This window comes from Carettochelys insculpta, chromosome 17, assembly GCF_033958435.1.
Source record: "Carettochelys insculpta isolate YL-2023 chromosome 17, ASM3395843v1, whole genome shotgun sequence".
NCBI lineage: Eukaryota > Metazoa > Chordata > Testudines > Carettochelyidae > Carettochelys > Carettochelys insculpta.
The window spans coordinates 29,624,468-29,648,090 of record NC_134153.1 but is presented as its reverse complement, the minus strand read 5'-3'; the positions used below and the strand labels follow the sequence as shown (position 1 = coordinate 29,648,090).

The 23,623-nt window shown below is 45.6% G+C and overlaps 1 protein-coding gene across 1 annotated transcript in view; it reads right to left on the bottom strand.

Annotated features, from left to right (window-relative positions):
- Positions 1-2,398: 2,398 nt before the first annotated feature.
- The window catches only part of TOP1 (DNA topoisomerase I), a 77,541-nt gene continuing 56,316 nt past the window's right edge, over positions 2,399-23,623 (bottom strand). Inside the window, exons 9-21 of the mRNA XM_075011627.1 lie at positions 19,571-19,686; positions 18,672-18,793; positions 16,503-16,625; positions 14,934-15,121; positions 13,849-13,993; positions 12,330-12,473; positions 11,521-11,706; positions 9,739-9,807; positions 8,843-8,957; positions 7,522-7,649; positions 5,953-6,047; positions 5,351-5,500; positions 2,399-3,786 (exon numbers count right to left, since the gene is read on the bottom strand). Coding sequence (XP_074867728.1) covers positions 3,684-3,786; positions 5,351-5,500; positions 5,953-6,047; positions 7,522-7,649; positions 8,843-8,957; positions 9,739-9,807; positions 11,521-11,706; positions 12,330-12,473; positions 13,849-13,993; positions 14,934-15,121; positions 16,503-16,625; positions 18,672-18,793; positions 19,571-19,686 — 1,684 coding nt within the window. The 3' untranslated portion in view covers positions 2,399-3,683. The remainder of the gene's footprint in view (positions 3,787-5,350; positions 5,501-5,952; positions 6,048-7,521; positions 7,650-8,842; positions 8,958-9,738; positions 9,808-11,520; positions 11,707-12,329; positions 12,474-13,848; positions 13,994-14,933; positions 15,122-16,502; positions 16,626-18,671; positions 18,794-19,570; positions 19,687-23,623) is intronic.

Genomic DNA, 23,623 nt, shown 5'->3' with positions numbered 1-23,623 from the left:
TCACTGCAAACAAAAAAGCAGGTCTGAAAATAGAACAAAGACGAATTCAGACAGGAAGCCATGCCTCCAGCGGCCTGAGGACAAAGCAGGACTCGCTAAGGGGGGGAGCTGTTGAAATGGGCTGTCTCCTACCTCGCAGCATTTGGGTGGGGGGAACCACCAAAAAGCAAAGCCTTAGGGTCATTCAAGATTGATGGAAAATGTCCGCAACCTTCAGGATTATGTGGGAATTAGCCTCAAACCCAGGGAGAAGCCCCATCATGCTGCTTTCCCCATTTATTTTTAGGGCAGCCACAAAAAACAGAAGCATTCCTGCAGAGACCCAGCACCTCTACGCTGCTCGCCGGACCCCAGCCTGGTGGCTTTTCCAGCCACTCCTGGGCTGAACCTGAAACACAGAGCTGCACCAGAGGGAATGCTGATGCTTCTGTCCCTGGTGAAACCCCGGCCAGTCTTCCTTGCCTCCCCATGCTTCCCCCCAAAGGCAGAAGGGGGTCCAAAACCGAAATCAAAGGCTAAGCCAGGAATTGAGCACCGGGGCTCCCAGCACCCACCCCACAACTCTACCAAATGCGCTGCCCAATGTCAGACCCTCCAGCCTTTCTCCAGTGGTGAGGTTCTGCCCTGGACAGATGGGAGCCAGAGTTGCACAGTGGCTGGGCTGACTCCTTTCTCTGGGACGCCCCCATCCACCAGTCACACTGCTAGTTTTGCCATTGAGTTCAGCAGTGGGAGAAGTGCCAGTGCGAAGCCCTTTATTGTGTTGTCGGGGCAGAGCAGGCTTCCAAACCTGTGGCACAGCCCAAGGCCTACTGTGTAGGGGTGGAGGGCAGATCAGCTTCCTTCCCCCGTCCCCCGAAGCTACTGATTATCCAGGGGTCCAGTGCTGAACTGTGTCCATGTGGAGGTGGTCAAGACAATCAACAGCTCAAACACTAACAAAAGGGCCACGCCAAGTTTGCTGACCTGGGTATAAATGAGGGTACAGCGGGTGTTCATCCCGAAGTATCACTCGATGCCATCAACTCCAAGCCAAGGGTGGCATCTCCGGTCCCACCATCAGAACAGAGGCTTCTATCCAGGGCTGCTGCTTTAAGCCCTGCAAGATCAGAGTGCGCAATGCTTTTCTTCCAGGTGATCCCCTGGCCTGCACGCCTCTTCCCCTCAAAGAGCTTATGGCGCCCACAGCTGCAGGAGCCCTTGCTACGCCCACCAAATCTCCACATTCCTCGCTCGACAACTCACCGATTTCCAAGACTCCCACTTAGCTGCCCCTCTGGGTAGCTTCCCCAAACACACAGGAAAGCCCATTCCAAAACCAAGCCTTGTCTTCAGCTGAAATGGCCAAATGACAGCCCTGCACTGTGGGAGGAACGTCCAGCAATTGTGAGTGCAGTTCAGGGTGTGGGGTGTTTGGCAGAGCAGGCACCTAGAATGATCACTTTTAGCCAAACACTCATGTTTTCACCTGCTTTCACTCAACTCCAGGCAAAAGCCAACTCAGATAGGGAGGGAAAGCTGCAGGAGCCATCCAGCATTACAGAATACAAACAGGTGAAAGTCAAATCATCTCTCTGCTCCTCCTCTGTTCCAATCTCGGTGACGGTAACTGTCGGCTTTGTTAAAATGAAGTAATACAGCTGTATGGCTACACCTTTGTCTCCAGCCTCCACTCTTCAGCTGGACCCCGAATAGGAGTTACCTCTTATTTTTTTCCATCCATGGGCAGAATAATTTTTATGTGCACCAAGGCATGCATGGATGTGCACCACCAACAGAGGCACACATTGACAGCTGTGGGAACTCTGCCAGTCAGCTGGGTGGCACCTGACTCTTTCCTGGGCGGCTGCCCCATCGCTCATCTTACAGGGAACGCTGCAGCTATTTAACAGCAGCACACAAACACTACACAACAGCTTGGAAGAGAAGTGAAGACTGGGTAGACAACACAAGGAAGTTTCGAAAGGCAGCACGATGACAAAACGTCAGGACAAGACACCCTCGACTGTGGTAGGAAATTCCATGGGATCGACGGATCGCTCCATCAGACACTATTTCAGAGCTCATCACAGAGCTGGCACTGCCAGTCACCTGGGGCCCTACTGCCACAGCAGGAAGCAGGCCACCTACTGAGTCACCAAATCACTCTTTGGAGCACCTGGCTTTCTCTGAGGTTCCCATATCCAACTACAGGACCAGCCTAAGAACTACACTTAGCACAACAGCCTGTATGATGGCGATGCCCCACTGTGCTACATGCTGCACAAGTAGTTGAAAAACTCTCTGCCCTGAAACACTTTACTCTAGACAGACAAATGGCAGGGCACTGCTGGATGCTGCTGTTAGCTCCCTGGGGAGCTGGTAGGAAGAACACACAAAGCCAACATTCGATTAAGTTGTAGGAATTTATTTTAAATAACCTACAGTTGATTAAAAGGGAATTCATGATAAAAATAGAAGATACTTGTTGAGGAAAGACTGTGGGAAACGGTCTTTGCACACACACTAAGCTAACAATGCCTCTAAAACTAACGATTATAGCAAAAAAAAAAAAAAAAAAAGGTTTCACATTAAAGTTCTGCTTTTTAATTTTTAAAATTTTTATACACAATTACAAAATAAAAATAAAAGCCCTAAAATCTTGATTATTTTTTTGTTTTTTGGACCAATGCTCATTTCCCTCGAAATTTATTGACCTGTGAAACTTTTTACACAATAAAATCTTTCAAGTAAAAGAGGGGAGGGGGGCTAGAAAAAGGGGGAAAAGCAAAGAAAACAGTCTGCCAGACCTAAAAGGTGGCCATATTTGAAGTGTATCGAGCATGCGCAGAACAAAGGATGATGGGAAAATTGTTTGTCACTGATTTCATTTCTCTTCCAATGCCACACTCATCCATCCCACCCCGCCCTCCCCACAAAACCTACACGATCTTTAAGATCAAGAAGTAAAACGTTTAAATATTTTAAAATAATTAAAAGAAATAAAAATTCACATTTAAAAAAGAACACTCAAGTCAGGAGCGGTTTCCCATCATGCTTTGCTTTGAACAGCTGTGGTGGGGTTGTTTGGGTTTTTATTAAATTTATGTTTCAATGCCACAATTGTTTTGAGTAGAACTGTGGGGGGGCGGGGAAAAAAAGAATAAAAGCAGGTGTACCTCCATGACCACTGTGACAGCTGCTTCAGGTGCGTTGGGTTTTTAAATTTTGTTAAATTCCCAAAATGGGGCAGAGGGAGGGGCAGGGGTTGAGTGAGTCCATTTTCTATTAAAATATAGAAGTTATTGCAAAACCCTACCTGTAAAAACACACCAATATAATTGGATTTTGTGTACAGTAGCTAAAGATCCCCCATTTGCCTGGTGGAAGGTTGACAAATCTCCTCTCCACTCACCCTGCCTCAAGAGAAAACAAAACAAAACCTAACCAAGTCATACAGCTAGAATCTGGATGTCTGAAACATTTGTATAAAAGTTGTCCATAGGACAACTGGCTCAGTTCCTTTCTATTATTTCCAGGGTTATCTTTTCCCAAAGATGTTGGTTTCTTTGTTGGATACTTGCTTGCCCCTCCGTACCCCCTCCCCCACAATTCGGACAAGTAAGGCTCACAGTTTATCAATCTCCCTAAAACCAGCTTCCCCCCACCCCTTTTTCCATAAAATCCAGCTAATTAAAAACAGGTTAAAACTCATAATCTTCCTCTGCCATGTCAATCGCCCAGGCAAATTTCTCTCGTTGGGTTTTGTTATAAATCTTCTCTATAGGAATCCCCCACTTCTTACACCTGCAGGAGAAAAGGAGACAGACGTTACTCACCAATGCATACAAACATGCTCTCTAACAGCAGCACTTGAAAATCAATATTCCTTTAGCTCCAATGCAACAGTTCTCCTGTTCTCTCTGCACCCCTCTACCCATTAGCTCGCACAAAGCTCCTTACGCCACCACCTAGATCCTTCCACTAGCCTTGCCACCATGTAACCAAGGCTACGTTAACACTGCCCCAGAATGTTGACCAGCTTAAGGTTGATCTTCCAGGGTTCGATTCTGTGTGTCTAATATGGACGTGCGAAATTGACCTCTCAGGGGTCGCAGTCAGCCCCTGTACTCCTCGTGGGATGCAAACTCTCCCATCAATCTACCCCAGTCTAGAGAGACAAATTAGGTGAGTGCATACACAACTGCTGTAACTAGAATTGCATATGTGTGGTCAACTTACTTTGCCTAGTGTACACGTAGCCCAGCTCAGCTTGCTTCTGGTTCGCCCGCAGCTCAATATTTACAGAGGCTAATCATGGCCAGCATTCCACTGAGTGGTTGGCACGATTCAAAGGCATATAACCATCCTTGTGTCAAAGACTTACAACTTGCTACTACTATTCCCAATCTCACCCCCTACCCACATTATCTGCTGGAGATTTACTTCTCTTCCCATAGCTCTTAAATCTTCCAGGAGCAAGACTCAAGGGTGTGGGCACCCAGTCTGGCTCTCTCTCTGATCAGAGGTCACATGCCAGATGCTACTGCAAAAAACCTTCCTGATATCAGGTGGCAGGAGCTGTGGCTACCATGTCCAAGCTGTTTTAGTCAGTCAGAGGCACTATTAAGGGATGCATTTAATTCACACGGACAGCACTCAATCTGCAAAGTGCCCATCCTACAAGTGCCAGGAGCAAAGCAGAAGTTCGGAGGGCTAATGGAGACCACAGGCCAGGTGCCTCTTTATTAAGCATCATCTAGGCTTCCGAAGAGTTTTTCATCTTGTCTTTTTGGATGCATTAAGAGTAAAAGAAAACCCTTGGCATCCACTGCCTCTTCTCAAACAGAAGCCTTTACCTTAGAAATTTCTAATACTGAGCCAATCTATAAAGGCTAAAATTCACCACTGACTGTGCAGAACCCCCAACTTCTGTGTCTGACAGAGATTATGTTGAGACTGTCCAGATCAGAAGTTGCTTCCCACACACACATCTGGCATGATTCAGAAAGGGCTCAGGCCTGAAATGAGGAGCAGGGTTGGGTGTCCGCCAGTAAGAAAAGAGAAGTACTAGGAAAGTGGAGGGAGAGAGGAAGGAAGTTTTCACAGTGTGCTTGTCTTAACTGAGCATCTGTACAAGCCAGAGACAATACAGTGGTCAGTGCCCTTTTGGTCCCAGAGACACTGCTGTTCCTGCTGGAAGATGCTCTTAGGAAAAATGATAATTGAGATCAGACTAAAATATAAGAGATTGAGAGAAGCTAAGATTTCAGGAATGGGTAAAGCAAAAACTGGGCTAAGCCTCCAACCGCTGAGACAGTGGACCCAAACCACAGGGCAGGAGGGAATCCATCCCCAGACAGGTGATTACCAGGCAACTGAGATCCTGGGATCCAGGTAGTTGAGTTTGGAGGTGCTCAAGGCAATTTGCTTGTTCTCCTCTCTGTCTGTGGCCTGAACCTCCAGCTTCATCAGCTGCTCCTCAATCCTCTGCACGGCTTTCTTCTTGCTCTCCACTGTCCTGTGTGTTAGGAAAGAATCAGGGAACTGTTCAGAAAGAGCCAGACTGTGTGGGGAAACATTACTGCCCTACAGGGATTCAAAGACAGCCTGGCAACCTGCACCTTCCTTGAAGAGAGCCAGCACTTGGAAAATGATGCCCATCAGTACTGAGATACAGTCTTCACCAAGATGAAAGGTGACAACAATTTAAACAGTTCAATGCACAAAATCAAGAATCTGGTCTCAACTAAAGCTATTTGATAACGTTTTCAAGAGACCAAGTGCAGTCCCCAAAGTGGGAATTTGTCCAGGAATCTATAGGTAACATTCCTATTTTGGTATAAAGAGCAACCCCAGTCTAAGACCAGGTAGGCCACTCCTGCATCTATTAAGGACAAGACTGCAGTATTAAGTCTGAGCAGAAAGAGGGCCATTTTTCCTACTCTGCACCTGCACTGAAGCCATACTTACTTCTTAGACTTTTCATCCCTCCGGACCTTGGCATCGGCTTTGGCGCTTTTCAGTTCTCTCCTGGCATCGGCTAACTGGTCCTTCTTGGCATCAATCTAGAAAAGGCAAAACCCCGCAGATCGGGGCGGGAGTCAGGAGTCACATCCACAACTGCAGAAGGCGGGGGAGGGGTCAGCTGACATCCAGGGGAACGGTATAAACCTCCTGGCACATTCACCATCTGCCTCCAATGGGTTGGAATTCAGCCACGGAAGCGTATGGCTGAGAAGGACTCAAGCCCCAAGGGAGATGTAAATACATCCTCACACACTGGGCCTACATTTTCAAACATGACTTAACACCCCGACAGGTGCCTCCTTTACTACGTACTTGCCCTCTGACAATCAAGGTGAACTCTGGAAAATGGAGTCACTCCACGTCACTGATCACTTCTGCAACAGGAAGAACATTGGTCTTGCAAGTGTGCTGCACAGAGACCAGCTTGGATACAGTGCAGAAAGGGGCTCCTGAGGCATTAGAAATGGACAGTGCTAAACGGAAGGCAGTAAGTAGGACAGAGCCTCCGGTTACCGCTCAGGAAATTGGCAGCTGAGCAGAACTAAAATAGGATTTGCCAAAGCAGAGCGGGCTGATATCCTCTCTTGAATATGCTGGATACAAATCAGTCAAAATGCATTTCAAATGTGCCATACAACCCCATGGAGGGAAATGACCTGGCTCAGCTGATGACTACTTTATGCCCAGAAACAGAAGTAACCTTCCAAAATATCAAACGCTCAGTCTAGGCAGTCAGCCTTAGCCCGGCATCCAGTAAGGTTTAAAGATTCTCCTGAGTCCGTCACTGCTATTTTACAGCCCTCCATCTCGTCCCTAGCCAACACCAGAACTCAAATTGTAAAAATCGGGGTGGGAGCAGCCAAATTGGGTGTTAGTTACAGAAGCAAGAGAACACCCCAGGGCTAGACCAGAACACCTTATGGTGAGGTCATGCTGTGAACAGACCTAGCCACATTTTGACCACATGGCCATCGGCAGAAACAATCTGTAAAGGAAGAGGTCGAGTTAAAGGAGTAGAGAGCATAGCATGCAAAAAGCTGCACTCATGAATTGGTCTACCAGGCCACTCTGACGAGAGCAGACACCCATTCTGGTTTCCTCTCAGGGCCACAAATCAGCGATAAGGACTGTGGTTCTAACGTCCACCAAGAGCAATCAGTCTGCTGAGGGGAAAACAATATCAGTCTAGGGACTTTCCTAGCCTACGAAGCCAGCTTAGGCCTCCCCAGCACCTGATCGAGCTGGGGCTTCAAGTCAGCTGAGAGGTGGCAGATTTTGTTCCATCCAAACAGAAGAGGGTGGTCATGTCTGAGAGGGTCTATTCTCAAGGGGGAACTTCAGCCTGACATTTTCTTTGAAAAACTAGAGGACTCGCCTCTCAAGAAGCCAGAGTGGAGTCCCTTTCAGTGGTGCTGATATGCCACAATGAGAAGCAAATGAGGATATACTCAAAACCAAAGGACAAAAGTGGTTTCCAGCTCTGCCTTTAATCTAAAGGAGACTAAAAATTACCTTGGTTTGTAGATTCATCATGGATTTCTCAAAGGTCTTTGGTGGTGCCCTCTGGTGGTTGCATAGAATAGCAACAGCTCTATTGGCACGGTTATAGGAAAGGATCTTTGCTGCAATGTTGTCATCGGCTGAAAGAAAAAGCAGGTGAAACAGCTTTCAGAGGTTGAGCAGCTGGGGACGTGTGGCACAGCTTTTACCGATTCATACGCAACAACAAGGCTACGTTAGCGTGAATCCGTCTCTACTATGCCAAATGCAGCACTGCATTTAAATCCCAAACCCCGATTTTATTTTGGCACCAAAGTTAAAGATGCCATTTGTTTCTTGTGACTAATTTCAGCAGAAACAAACAAAGCTCAGTCAACAATGGAGAGGGCAGCATATCTGGCAGTCAGAGAAAGATAAATCAGGGCTATTCTTCATAGTATACAACCTGGGATTCGAGCCTTAACTGTGCCACGCTGGCATGTGTCCTCCGGAAGGTGGAACAGCCTCTCCCTGCCTTAGAAGGTGGGTTGGCTCATCCATGTCTCGTGCAGCATTTGGCTGGAAGGTGTTACACCAATGCGCAAGTGCTACGGTTGGCCTACACACCTCAGGTGCAGAGGGTGGGGTTTTCCAGGGACACAGCCACTCCCCACATCCCCACCGCAGAGAGTTACTTCTAGAATGTTAAGTATCTTAAGTTAAACACCCATTAATACGGGGGGGCGGGGGGCAGGTCCTGAAGACCTAGCTCTGCTGGTCTCAGCACACTTGGGGATGACGGCCTGAGTGCAGGAAGACAGCTATAGGGCAAGTCTGCATTGCCCATCCTCAGGTCAAGCCAGTAACCACAGAGCTGTTTTAGCGGTTGTGGGCTGTCTATGGGCTGCAGCTCTGTAGACCTCTCAAAACTCCCTCCCATCAGCCATACCTCTTAAGATGGGGAGCAGAATAGCCAATCCTATGCCACCTGGCAATGCCACCATCCTAGGGCAATCCCTAGAATGCCAGTAAAGCCTTCTTTGAGGTTGCCACTGGAGAGGGACAATGCAGCCTTGTGGGGGATGAGAAAACTCCTTCCCAATAACCTAAACAGTCCAAGAAAGGTCAGACTTTGGGCCGTAAGATGAAGGAGGGTAAGAGTTTATATGGTAAATCCTACGCCATGTTTCATTCTACATAACTTGTCCATTCTGTTCCTGGGGTTTCAGGCCTCCTTACCTAGCAAGATCATTTTGTACTCACTATGACACAGCAGGGATCCACCTCAAGGCATCACCACCACATAAATCACCACCACAAATAAAGCTAGGTGGTCCCAGACAACAGCACTTACGGTTAGTGAGCTCTTTTAGCTGCTGCTGTAGCGTGATGGAGGCATTGTACGTACGGAATACCTTGGCTGTCAGGCCTTCCATAAGGTCTTGAAGATGTTTATTTAAGATACTGGTCTAAGGGAGCAAAAAGAATTTGAGGTTTCAGTCTCTCCAGCACTAGGACCAGAATACATCTGAACTTCTGCACCCTTGCTAGACCCACAGTCTTGCCATTGGGTCAGAGGTGTAGCTGTGAATTTCAAGGTGCACACAGGACCAAGTCAAGGATGATACATAACCAATACCTGGAACCTTCCTTGGGCCACTAGAGGAAAGAAAGGTACACATAGTAGCCATAACTAGTGGCTACACAAACAAGGAGCTGGGGTGCAACTGGGCTTTAGATCTGCATTGACAGATGCTAGGGAGGAGGAGGAACTTGCATCTGATGTGACTACTTGAATGAACGGCAAAGTCTTTTGTCTTCTTGCTCTGTTATACTTTTGGCCTCAGTATGTGGAAATGGGTCTGTCTCACCTCAGCACTTTCATGGTGTTCAAGCTGATCTGAGCATGCACTTGTGTCTGTGGTGGAAAGCCAGGCTATCTCCTCTCTATGCTCAGGTTGCTATCGCATAGCTATAAGCCTCTAGCTGGAGCAAGCAGTCTGCTTTCAGACTTAGATTTTAGACCAGTCACTTAAACGTGCAAATCCCTCCCGGAGACAGATTATTGCCTCTGTGCCAGACTCCGCCAAGCCCTGCTGGATTGATCCAGATGAAATCTATGCCTCTTCTGTGGCAATGCAATTACCTATTGACTGGCCCAAGCAACAGAGCCGTTGCACATTAGTCTACTAGCACAGTAAGAACCACCAGGGTTAGAATCAACGGCTCTGAAGAAACAGCGTTGCTTACATTAAGTCTGTCAAAAAGATCATCCTCAGGCTGCTTGTTCTCCATGAACAGCTGAAGATTCTTAAAAACCTACATGAAAGAAGAGAAATAATTTTCACAAGGCAAAGCAAGGAGAGACTCAGGTGGCCCTGGGGAGTTGTAGTGGGATAGATAGCTTTTGCTTCTGGGACCCAGTTCAATAATGCATGAAGGTCACTACCTTCTGAAGACTCCTGGTGGCCCATGTGAGAAGAGCTAGCTCCCATTCTTACTGAACAGGTGTCCACATCCCAAATCACCACTAGTAGTTGGGCTTCTAGTCTTCTCCTTGGCAGCAGAACAGCCAAGGGAGTGAATGGCCCATCTCGCCTTTCTGAGTTGATCACTTTAGCTCAAGGCTAGAGGAGACTCTGCTGCCACCTTTGCTATAAAACACCCTGGATGAAGAAAGCCAAGCTGGCACTTTTCCCTGGTAGAACAAGGTTCCTCGCAGACCACCCTTCCTGTCAAATGTGCACCCTGGTCCTTCTCCCAGACAGACAGAGTGGTCATCTCAGGCCCAAACCAATGATGGAAATTGGCTTGGCAGCCCCGACACAGCCACATCAATTGCTGTGCCTGAGGTTTCACACAACTGCACTGCAAGCAGTTACACAGAAAAACAATCAAGGCTCCCTAGATTATGCAGGCAGAACATGATTCTCAGCTCTACACAACTCTGAAATCGCTTGAAAATTCAACTTCTAGGCTGGTTAGCAACAGAATCAAATAACAAGCCACTAAATATGCAGAGATTTCTATTTCCATAATAATCAATTCCCCTTCTGTTAACTCTTAAAGAATGCACTCCAAGAGGGACTATTACCAATGCATTTGAACAACAGATTTTCATTCTTAAAACTTCCCCCTCCATTTCTTTAATTTAAGAGGTCATTAGTGGGCCAGATTTACTTCCTCTGACCTCAGAGTAAATATACCGTTAATAACTTCTTGGCTTTTTTAAATGCCTCTACTCACATTGAATGGATGGGGGTTTATTTTGGAGCCATCCAAGTAACTACAGAGACAGACCAGGTGGACTGAATATCCACACAGTAAATAAACATTGCATGGCACAGAAAGGTCTCACTCAGCAGGTACGTACTTTGCACAATAGTTCTTAGGTCAGATATACGTCAGTGAAGCTGCTCCATTGAGTCACTCCATAGTACCTGAGAGCATGGCCTAGACCACTGAGGGCAAACATTCAGAGAGGAGCTTCAAAGACGACAATTCCTCATACAAAATTCGGGCACATAGCCATGATATTTGAAGCATAACTCCAAGTTACTTACTGCTATGCTAGTAACAGTGCAGCCAAGTACAGGCCACCCTGTGTCCTTCAGGCTGCTGGGAAGGTTTGTGGATAGGACTGTATCCAAAAATAAGTCTACCACAGGAAAAATGTAGCTTGCCAAGCCTGCAGTCTAGCAACAGACCCACATAATGGCTTTAAAATAACCATTGCTGGTGACATGGGCATCGCATGGCTTAAACGGCCACCAGCTCAAAGAATGGAGATGTTAGAAAAGGAGAAACCTCAATAAAAGCCTCACAGTATGGTTACTTCACACCAGAGGGAGGCAGGTGGCAGGCTGACTCCTCCACAGGAAGGGATGATCAGAAGATACGCTAACTCATTTTCTGCCTTCACATTTGGCTAAAACATGATGCACAGGAACAGCCACTTCTGGAGATTTTCCACCAGCCTATTTCTGCTTTCCTTGTAATGCTGCACAGGGACATGAAAGGGAAACATCTCACCCTCTTTTCAACGGGGACTTTGTTGTAGTATCGGATGGAGTCTTTACCGGGGAAGTCAAATTCAACCACGTATTCCTGGCCATCCAACTCTGGATGCAAATTAATATGTTCCACACGGAGGGAGCAGCAGCCCACAGTGTCTGCGGTCTCCCCTTCTTCTTTCTCGTTACCAGCTCTCAAGGCAAGCTGCAAATTGAGCAAAAAAGACAGGAGATGAGCAAATGGAGACAGGAAAGGAGGTTTAGCATTTCAAACTGCCCTGATAATTTACTGAATAGTAACAGATGTAGCCACGTTCATCTGTTATTTTAATGAAACAAAACAGCAGTTCTGGAGCACTTTAAAGACTAAGAAAATAATTTATTAGGTGATGAGCTCTCAAGGGTCAGACCCACTTCTTTAGATCCAGAGATAGTGCTGTACTGGAAATGTTGCTGAAAGTGAATTGGCATGACGATTATAATACACACGCACACACTTCAGGATGACTCTGGCATTAACTTAGCTGTGACTTTTGTCTGAACCAAATCATACTGCTCAACATAGCCAGGTTCAGCATGGCAGTTTATTGATCTGGATTTCCAATTAATTGGGAGGAAGGAGAGATCAGAATCACTCCAGGAAGAGACTTCTGAGTAGCCCGAGGACTGGACTTCTGAGAGGATAACCAATCGTTTCAATCAAAGTCCCCGCTGCATGGGAACATTCCTATTGGAGTTTTATTTGGACTTAGGCACCAGTGCCCAACAGCTCTGCATTTTAATTCATAATGAGCCAGAAGGAAAGACTGTCCAGAGATCGACCCTCACTTTATCAATGAAGTACAGGGCTACCGCTCTCTGTCGCACTTTCATCTCTTTGGATTTCCAATCTTCTCTGTACTGATTCCGGATTTTATCCACGCACTTCTTCAACCGCCGAGCCGTCTCATATTTCTGCCAGTCCTTCTCCCCCTACAGAGACAGTCACAAGAAAGCTAAACACACCTGAAAGCAAACAGCAGAAGCAGAGAATTCTTGCTCAAGCCTACGTGCATATCACAGGGAATTCACTGCTCAAAAGTTCTGCCTGAACTAAGTTCACATGCAATGCACACAGTCATGACATGAAGTGCCTGTGGAGAAGTCAGGAAACAGATAACAGGGGCACTTTGTCTTCCAGGCTCCTAACTGTACAAAGGTACCCCCTCCTTCCTGAAGGAGTTTGCTAGTTCCTTAGCGCTCTCCTTCTCACAGCTAGAGACCCACTCGATAAAGCTAAGAAGACAGTCGAGAACTCATTTTAAAAGAGTTTTGAACACCCCATTAGTTGTGTGTGATGATACAGTTACTGTTGGTCACCAGGAATGTTATCCTGCATGTGGGATGGCACAAGACTCCTCTTCTTGCTCCAGGGGAGCTGTCCTTACACATGGTGAATCTTTTAAAACCAGACAATTTTCCTGCTGAGAAGCAGCCACAAAAACTTGTCCTACTAAAAATGCAGGTCTGTTTACCTTCAAAGGCTCATCATTTCTTTTATGTAATTTGACAATTACCAGTTATCTGAGCTCACAGTGGGCTTTGTTCCTCTCAGAACATCACCTCCGGCTCCATCTTGCATGAAAGCAAAAGCTGTATTTGTGTCTTTTCAATAGACTGCCACCCAGAATGTAGTTCAGACCACACTGCATGATCAGGCAGGAAACTCGGGGGCCAAACTCAGGGTGAGTGCATCTACGCTTACCAGAAGATCAACTCGTTCAGGGTCTATCTTTCGGCATTCAATTTAGTGTGTCTAGCAGGGATGGATTAAATCAAACCATCTGGACTCTAAATCAACCCTGGCTCTCCTCACTGTTGCAAGGAGTAAGGGTTTTTCCGGTTTACTTCCCGCTGTGTGGGTAGCCAGAAAAATCAAATTTAGGATATGTCAATTCCAACTACACAAGTCTCACAGCTGGAATGGAGCATCTCAAATCGACTTTTCAGCCTAGCATAGACCTGGCCTAAGATGTAAACACTTAAAACAGGGAAAGATGAATCAATACTGCTTTGGGGATGGAAATATGTTTTTTTTCAAGGTTATTCCAGATGATGAAAAGCTCCGAACTAGGATGACAACATCCTTTCACTTAGAAATCTGAAAGCACTCACAGACGTTATTCCATCCTTCCGCAGAATAGCCATTACTTCTATTTGCACATTGGGAAAACTAAGCCAAAGAGAAAAGTCAGTCTTGTTCCCTTGTCTTCTGCCTTAACCACTAGGTGGCCACACTCATCCCTGTCCCCGAAGAGAATAAGTGAAGATTCAGCACAGCCATGCAGGCTTCCAGATAAAGTATTACCTTGATTCTAGAGCTGGGATTCAGCATGATGTATTTAATAGATCCTTGGATGTTTTCAGTCCATGACACCAACCAGGTCACCTTATTATCATGCCGGACCTCCTTCCATTTATGACCTGGAGGCGGCGGGGGGACTTTGGAATCCCTGCATAAGTTAACAAAAGCAGCAGGATGAAAAAAAAAAAAAAAATGGTGTTAACAGACTGCAAATGACAAAATGTAACTATTAAGCAAGACATTAGCACTACTGTGGCCTGGACATTCCCATTTTATAGCGGGATCTATCACACAGAAATTCAAAGAGATATGAGGCAGCCATGTTTATGCTTCTTACTGCGTTGTTCCCTTTTGGTAGTAAGGCCAGGTCTACACTAGGAAGTCAAATAGATTTTAGAGATGCAAATCCAGCTATGAGAATTGCATAGCTGGAGCTGACTTACCTAAAATTGATTTCTGCCACTCCCACACTGACGGGAACTCCCCAGTAGACTTTCCTTATTTCTCGTAACTACCAGGAGTGCCGGGGTCAATGGCAGCAACATGACAGTTCAATTTAGTGGGTCCCCACTAGGCACGCTAAATTGAACCCCAGAAAATTTACCGCCAACACACCAATCTTCCCCGAAGTGTGTGTGTACCCTTAAAATGAGAAGTACCATGACTGGAGGGTTGTTGCTTTGATTTGGGGATATTTTTGTAGCTTCACTAATCTACACGGAGAAGGTGGCAGATGCTACACATTGGTTCATTGCCTCTTAAAGGAGGCATGAAAAAGTAAAGTGGGACATTCATAGATAAAAAAATATTCTTTGACCCCAAGTGAATAGAATTAACAGGAGCTGCCCTGCACCATAAGAGCAAACACTGGTGTTGATCAACACAAGTGCATTGATGGAGTCCTTGGTGTGACTTACATAAGGGAAGGCTTGTATACAACTTGTATCTCTCGCCATCCCCGAAAAAATGACTAAAACCCAACACAAGAACTTTTAAATATTGAGATGCTATATCAATTTATGTACATGATAAAAGAAAGGTATCCAAAACTAGTAAGCAAAGCAAGGTGCAAAGCATCCCATGCTCACTTGCTGCAATTAATGATGATGTCTTCTGGCATGATCCGTCTCTTCAGCATGCCCATTTTGGGATGGTTGCCACGCCCTCTGAAGAGGCCTGGGGGTTCGATCTTGAAGTTGGCAATCCTTTCCTTGTGGTTATCCATGATACAAAAGCCATATTCTTTCAGTAACCGCTCATTCTCTTCTTTGATTTTCTAGGAAAACATAAGGCAGAGAAATTGCAGTGCATCCAAAGACATTGCATAGTTCAGCAGGCTTTGGCCATGCCTGTGTACAATCTAAATGGCAAACCTAAGAGGCATAAAGTCAGGAACTGATAGCAAAAGGCTACAATTTTGTCACAGAGGTTATGGAAGTCATGAAAATCAGCCACCTCTGTGATTTTGGGTCATTATGGCTGCAACCCTGGGGCTCTGAACTGGACCCCAGCAGCTGCTCAGCCAGTGAGACCAATGTGGGGACACTGCAGCCTTCTGCTTTTTTAGGGAGAGAGTCATACACAGGTCACAGGTTTCTGTGAAGTTTTCTTTAGTGGCCATGACTTTTAGTAAAAATACCCCCGACAAAATCTTAGCCAAGCGTTATATATGCAATATGTACTATTTTTTCTAATTTTGTCATTGCATTTCACTTATTTCTGTCTTATATCTTCAAACCAATTGCCTCTCCGCTCCACCCATGCAAGCGCCATGAACACCAACCTTAAGTACTTCTGATCTGCTGCATTTAACATCATGTTGCTTAAAGAAACCAGCCTCTCACCTCGAGACCTAACACCGAGGTCGAAAGGCAGGATGAAATCAATGCATCCTTAAATGAAGTTGCACCAGCTGAGAAACAGATAAAACAAAGCCCCTTTGACTCCATTAGTTATGTGGGGCAAGATGTGTGTCAACCAATACTTATTAAATAAAAGGCTCAAAAGCTAGCCACATCAGGGGTATGCTCTCTGCCATACTGGGAACCTTGAATCCTGACACCATGGGATTCAATTGTATGTGGAAAACCATCTCCCATCTAATTAGAGGAGCTCTGAACCTCACTACCTAGGACTGTTTGACTAATTTTATTACCAAAGGCACTAAGGGGAGATCTTGAGATAAGTTTCTAGTTCTTGATATCTACATATTCTGTGGGAGTGTAGGGAAGACAAGTGGATACACCTTAAAAAAGTCATCCTAGTAATGCCAGAGTGCAGAAGAAGAAAGGGCCAGAACTGTGTTATCATCAGAAAGAAAACTGCAGCAGGTGGTTTCCAACTCAAAATTGCTCGAGATAATACTTGTGCAGCCTTGTTAGAGGAATAAAAGAGGCAAGAAGAATCTCAGGGATGTTACTAGGGAACAAGCACTGGCCTCTCACTCATCACAATAAGCTCAGCAGAGACAGACTGACTTAGCTGTAAGCACAGTACTTCTGCCCGCCCTCACTGGGTAACAAAGGTTCCAGCAAATCTCTTCAGTGTGAAAGGAGTGACAGACTGCGCACAGATGATATGGCCAGAAGAATGAGTAAAGGGTTATGATCGAAAGTCACTTAAATGGCTAGAATGCTCTTCCACAGTTCCTAGAGTACCTGTTTCTCTTCCTTGGACATCTGTTTCCTAGCTTCTGTCTGCGCTTTGAAATACTGGCTCATCTGGGTGAAGTCACACTTGCTGAGGCTGGTGATGGTACTCTTTTCTTCTGCAGTCATTTCCTGAGAGGATGAAAGTGGTGCTTAAACCTTTTTAGTTAGAATGAGGATATTCAACTGCCCCTCCCAATCCCTTGAAGATACCAAAGGGTAGGTGCTCCTAATAAACATAGAGCTGCCAACTTCTAGTAAGTACTCACCCTAGCCAGGACTAACATTAAGATAGTGTTTGATCTTTGCTAGCATTTTGGGTGCATATTCTATTACACAACAATCTTTCAAACCACGTGGCCATTCAAGAGTGGCTGAAGTTACTGGGGGCAAGAGAAGCGACCTAGGTAACCAGGGCCAAGTGATTGAATACACTTGATATCTTTGCATTGTTATACTAGTTTGGGTAGTGAAATGTTCGCTTTGCAAGGCCCAGAAAGGGGCTCGCCTCTGATAAACAGGTAGAGATGGCTCCTCGTTTCCACGGTTTCAATGGGGCAAAGACTCAAAAATGCCAAGACCAGAACAGGCCACTGTGACTGTGACTGTCTAGTGTGACTTCCTGTGTAACACAGGCCACTAGCTTCTCCACATAATTCCTAGAGCAGAGCCTTCTGAAAAACACCCAATTTTATTTCAAATTCTCTGGCATGGAAAACTCACCACCACCAGCATTTCCTGTAAGCTCAGCACTTGGGTGAACACCCAGGAAAGATTTAGGTGCCGCCCAGCTGTGTACCCACAGCTAGCAGCATGTGTTTCTGATGGTGCTGCACATCCACACGTCTCAGGTAATGTAACAAAATTTATTCTGCATCCGGTTGGAAAAAAAATAGAGGGAACACTGACCACCACCCTCAGTGAATTGTTCCAACAACCACTGACTTTCACTGTTAAAAAGACGGGTCTTATTCCCAGCATGACTTTGTCTAGCTACAACTTCCAGCCACCTTTATCTGCTAGAGAAAAGAGCCCATTATGAAAGATTTGCTCCCGTGTTAGTGCTCATAAACTAATCAAGTCACCCTGACTCCTCTTGGTTACACTAAACAGACTGAGACCCTGCATTTGCTTGCGGTAATGCAGGCTTGCTAATCCTTTCATCATTCTCCCGGACCACCACTGAACCCACACTCACTCATCTACATCCTTCCTGTAGCGTGGGCATCAGAGCCGGGGACAAGCTTCCACATATAGTCACAGCAGTGCCAGATACAGAGGTAAAATAAGCTGCCTACTCTTGCTCTTTCCCATTCGTGCATCACACCCCAGGCCTATGCTGGCCACGGAAGATCGAACGCTCAGGTTCCATCTTCCAGGGCACAGTTTTGCATATGCACGAAACGGCACATGCCAGGGTCAACGTCGACGCCAGAACTCCTTGCAAGCCACAAGGATGAAGGGATGTTGGTGGGAGGAGGGCTCCTGTCGACACACATTCTGCAGTGAGGACAGGAACCAACATCAATGGTTGCAAGACTGATTTCAAGCATGCAAACGGTGTACCGAAAATTGCATAGGCGCCATCAACATTCCCGCTAAGTGCAGACATAGCCCTAGGACTGCCTTAGCTCTTTTGGCTTCAGCATCCCAGTGGAAGTTCATGTTCGCCTAACTATCTAGCATGATCCCCCATCTCTATCAGAGTCACGGCTTCTAAGCATAGAGCCCCTCACCCCACACAAATGGCCTACAGTCTTTGTCCCTAGATACAGACATTCAGTTATATTCACCTGCAAATTGCTTGACTGCACCTAGTTTACCAAGCAATCACATTGTGGATCGGGGACATGGTCTCTATCAGTCTCCTAATTTGTGTGTCATCTGCAACCTTATTGGTGATGATTTTATGTCTTCTTCCAGGTTCTTGATAAAAATGTAGTGATCAGCCACACCACGAGCAAAAGGTCGACCCTTGTCTGCTTAAGGAATAATTTACCACAAGACCCTTCCTGAAAGCTACAGCATAAACAGAAAGCATCAGTGCTAACATGTGGCCCGTCTTTGCTCTCTCTCCCACTAGCGTTTTGTACACGAAATCGGAGTAGCCCCTCTTCTCTCTCTATGCTCAGGAGAAAAGAGCAGCCTAGGTTGTCTTCCCAATCCAGGGGTCCGCACCTTTCTCCAGTCTTTAAAAAAGTTTTTCCTGAAGATATCCTTTGTAGTGTACTCATGATCAAGCATTTTCGCAAAGAACGTAGCTACTTCTTCTGCTTTGGGGCTCAGCTTCATGACTTTACCTATGAGAGAAGACATTTAAGAAAAAAATGTCAGCACAAGATGTTCATCCCTAAACCCTTCTGCTGTTTGCACTTGATGTTTCAAGAAGTCCAGGAACCCTTCCATGAAATGGGGATCTCTGTGAATACACAATATGCAGCCAGCAGGGCCAACAACCACCACAGGCCCCAGCAGAAGGTGGCACCCATGTGTGTGCCCGGAGGGGATGAGGGAGGGGCACAAGGACAGGCAGCCCATAGCGCCCTGCCCTCCCTTCCTCCCCAAGTGTCATGGTGCGGTGCTGCTGCGGCACTTTAAAGGGGCCTAGAACAGTTTAATTAAAAAAGAAAGACCTCAACACTTAATGAGAAGGACAAGGGCCCAAGAAAGACCAGAAAAGAAGAAACAAGACTATAACTCCATGCTACATTGGTCAGACATTGTCACTTATGGTGACATGCATCACATGTTACCCTTGTGATCAGAGAGAGAATAAATGCAACCCATCATTTCAATCCAAACACAGGGCTCCTTGTTTCTAAGAACTTGATTCCTCTTTTTAGCATCCCTGTAGTGTGTCTACACAGCAAATAATTAGACTAGACCCAGTGGTGTGACAGACCCCGCAGGACTATGGGCAAGGTGGGAGTGGGGGTTGGTTCCCCACCCCTTAGGTTGAAAGAGGTGGAGGACCTGACTAGACCATCACGTCACCCCACCACTTCCCAAGAGAACCCTCCCCTACCATCAAGAATGCTGCCATCTAGCCCAGTAAGCGTCAAACTTTAGCAACTTACCTTCATAGTAGAACTTGACGTTTTCAGGTAGAGGTTCATATGGTGCTGCAAAGACAGGACCTTTGTGCTCTAGGAACTTCCATTTAATGCCTTCAGGATAACGTTCTTCCTCCCACCTTTAAATAGAGACCAATAAACTGATACAAATTCACCCTCTAGTGTCCATGCAGACAGAGCAGCATATAAAACCAAAAAGCAACCATTGCTTTGCATTTCAGAGTTCACAATGAGCCGTGCCAGAGAATGGGGTCCAGATGCAAATTAATGTTCTGGGCCAAATGCATACTGAAGTTATGCCAGAGGTATATTGAACTGAGCTGCAGCAGGGATGAGGCTAACCCATTGTGTTCTTCACCAAACAAATGCATTCATGTGTACTCAAGTAAGTACAGGACTGATTGCTGGTTATCATGCAGGCTTCTTCACTGCAAACTGTCAGTTTAACAAAGCCCTCAACTAACTTCAGTCCAAGATCTCTTCAGAACAATGATGGACATTAGCAGCAAATCATACAAACGCTTTCTGATGTGGACTCTTGTCTCATTAATGATAGAGATTACAAAGGAAACTGAATTTCATTTGCAACCTCAGCAAATCAATGTTTGGAAAATGAATATTAAGTGATTTTTTTTGCATAATAAAGAGGACATGTTCTTAAGGTAAGCAAAAAACAAAGGATATGGACAAAGGGATCCTTATGCACCTATCGCAATAATTAATTAGGTCTCACAATAACCATGAGGGTTTTTTCCCAGCTGGGGAAACTGAGGCAGAAAGCTTTTTCCTGGGGTCATGCAATGGTTAATGACATCCAATATCCCGAAGTCCTAGGCTGTGTCTACACTACAAAAATAACTTTGAAGTAAGGAACTTCAAAGTTGAGTGTCTACATACACACTACTTCGAAGAAGGGCACCACTCCATTTGCAGGAATGGATTAAGGACTTTGAAGTTGGGCTCCCTACTTCGAAGTTAACTTCAAAGTAAGGGAAAATGTGTGTAGACTCTCTGACGGCTACTTCCATGTACTGCCTAACTTTGACGCTAACTTCCAAGTTAGCTCCTAGTGTCCCAATACTCTACTGAAACTGCCACCTCTTACTCTTTCCATACATATGCACTGATCTTTTGTTAGACTGGCAATAAAGTAATTACTACATGCCACTGGCACAGGATCACCTGCAGAGAAAAGAACACTATTTCACCCTAGCATTTATGCAGCAGAGGGACACCATTATCCTGCCACAGCATTTCATCTCTTAATTGCCCCACCAACTTGGTGAACCAAAAGCTCGATCTCTCCATGCTGCTCTTGACTCGTGCGTGCCCTGCCTCCCAGCCAGTTTCTCGCTGGGGTGAGTCATCAGCTGGCAGAAGATATACATGTACCGGTGGCAACACAGGAAATGTGCTCAAATAAGTGCTGGTAACTGCAGCTCTAATTAGATAACAAGGTCATTGTACAAGAGACAGGTACCATACAAATCTATAAACGGGGTAAAGGAGCCCAAAGTGCTTATTAACCTATACGCACATGGACACTACTGAAATACAACCACAGCCAGAGAGGAGACCAGGGATCAATTGGGACGTGGTCCCCTGCTATGGTTAGATGATACTGTTTTTGGCCAAGGCACCTGGACCAATCTTTACTTGAACAAGACATACAGTGAAATAATCAGCGTCCAAGCATATGAAGTCACAGAGTAAAGACCTCAACAAACTAAAACTTTGCTTTCACAGCCTTGCAGTTTGGCTGTGAACTGCCACACAGACGAGAGTACAACACTGTAACTGCTCTGTATGAATGCTGCTGGCATGAACTAAAAAGGTCCACTTTAGTTCATGCCAACTTAGCCCTCTTGGGCTCTGTTAATGCCAACTAGATACCTCTTAATTCAAGCCAGCAGTCTCCCCTTGGGGAAGTTACAGTGCAGCAGTTTGGTAAGCCCTGCAATTCACACTTTCTCTAGTCTGCCTTGCAATGTGGTTGAGACACAGCCTAAGTTTCTCAAGTCTTGATGTATCTCGCCTGCAAGAGTGATGGCTGAGCTGACCATGCTGAGATTCAAATTTGTAGCACAAGGCGATTTCTAACATGACGTTTCCACCACTCAAGTCCAATCGAATCCTGAGAAAACGATGACTCCCACATATTTGGCGGCGAGCTGTGACAGTGAAGAAGGAAGCAGGCAATCTGCTATTACTGTTGCAGTATTTTAGGATAGATTTGCTACTATTCCTTTTAACGTTTGCTTGCCTCACTAGCCCCTCCACGGCACACCTCTCGATATTCCATCGCAGAGATTACGTACTTCTGAAGTGTGATGTTGAGCTCAGAGAGTAGTGTTTTTTGGAGGCGCTCCTCAGGTTTGGAAGCCGAGCTACCTGCCAAGTGGGTATACCTTGGGATAGCCCACTCCATGCTAGAGGACTTCAGACTGTCATTCTGTGCTCTGGAATCAAATTCGTGTTCAACAGTGTGCTTCTTTGACTAAAGTAGCTCAAAGACAGCAGCAAGGACTATTCACTCCATGTTCCAATTCGCGATGCATTAGACTGGACAGACATTGGTCTTAAAGCAGAGGCACGTAACTAGTGACAGAGCAACTTGACTGGAATCCAGGAGACTGTTCTATTTGCAGCTCCACCACAAACCGGGCGACCTTGGGCTATTCAGTTTCCCCAGATGTAAAATGAGGACACCATTGTTATCAATCATCACCAGGACTAAGATTCTCAAGAAGGCAAACACCAGAGAAAATAAACAAAGAGAGAGATCCTCGGGAAACTGGCATGGAACATGACATCTCTTGGAGATGAAGCTGGAGCTGTACAAGTTGTAGACGAAGTTCACTGCAGAAAAGACTCGCTATAAAAAGCTGCAGATGGACTAAGTGAACACCAGCAGAAGGACATTCTTACTAGCTGCCGGGTTCTGCACTTTCAAATGCAGTCAGCACAATTTGCCAAGCTCTGGCAGAACCAACTGAAATTATGCTGCCAAGAAAGGCAAGGAGCAAGTTCTGTGACCTTCCAATGAAGGCTTGCTGTTAGCATGGGCTACGTTAGAAAAGGGGGTAATGAAATATTAGGATACAGAGACAAAAAGCAGGAAGGTTTGCCTGAAATGAAGCCAAAAGAGAGGCTTGTTAGGGCAAGTGACCTTTTCTGGATCACCATTTCTTTAAGTACTAATGGTTACATTAAAACTGAAATAGATGAAAGCCAGAGCACCTGAAAGAGGTCAGGAAGGGAGGAGGAAATTCAGGAAAGAGCACCAGGAAGTTATGGAGAGCCTGAAATGACAGACTTTGGATGAAGGAGAAAAACCTAAACATACAAGGACATTTGGTGATAAGGGTTGCATTTGAAACCATGACAATTTGAGTCAACTACCTGAGGGCTGTAAGCACTATGAGGAAGGAGGAGTGATTTCAGGGTGTGGCAAGGGTGAAACTGAGCCAGGAGGAATGCAGGGTGAATGTCAAGAGGAGTTTCCCAACAAGAAGGTCTAGTAAATGAGAACAACTCAACATAAAAGACTGGATAGCAGCTCTGAAGCTGAGTTGCACAAAGGCTTTACAAAACAAATAGTGCTGAGTTAGCAGGAGTCTGGAAATTATTTATATTTGAAGACAAGCTGTATTAAAAAGGAGCAAGTGAGAAGGGCTAGTCTTCAAATACTTACCTATTCATTACCCTGTGAGTATTCTGGGGGACAAAACAAGATTGTATGAGAGATGCCAGTACAAAACAACTTGTAAGGAAAAGTTCATACACTAAGTCACTGAACTGACAAGTTCTTCAAGGGCAGAGTGACACAGGTGCTTCTGATGTTTTAAGCCAGATAATTTTCTCCCTCCTGCATTCAAACTGGAGAATCCCCATTTATTTTATAGCTCTATATTTATAAGTGTCAATGTCAGCGAAGCTGAATTCCAGTTATTTACAGATTGGACAGATTACATCTTTAACATGCTTTTAAAAACTCAGAATGCGTCTCATGATCAGCTTTCATTCATCTGTCTTTAGGTAAGATCCCTTTCCTGA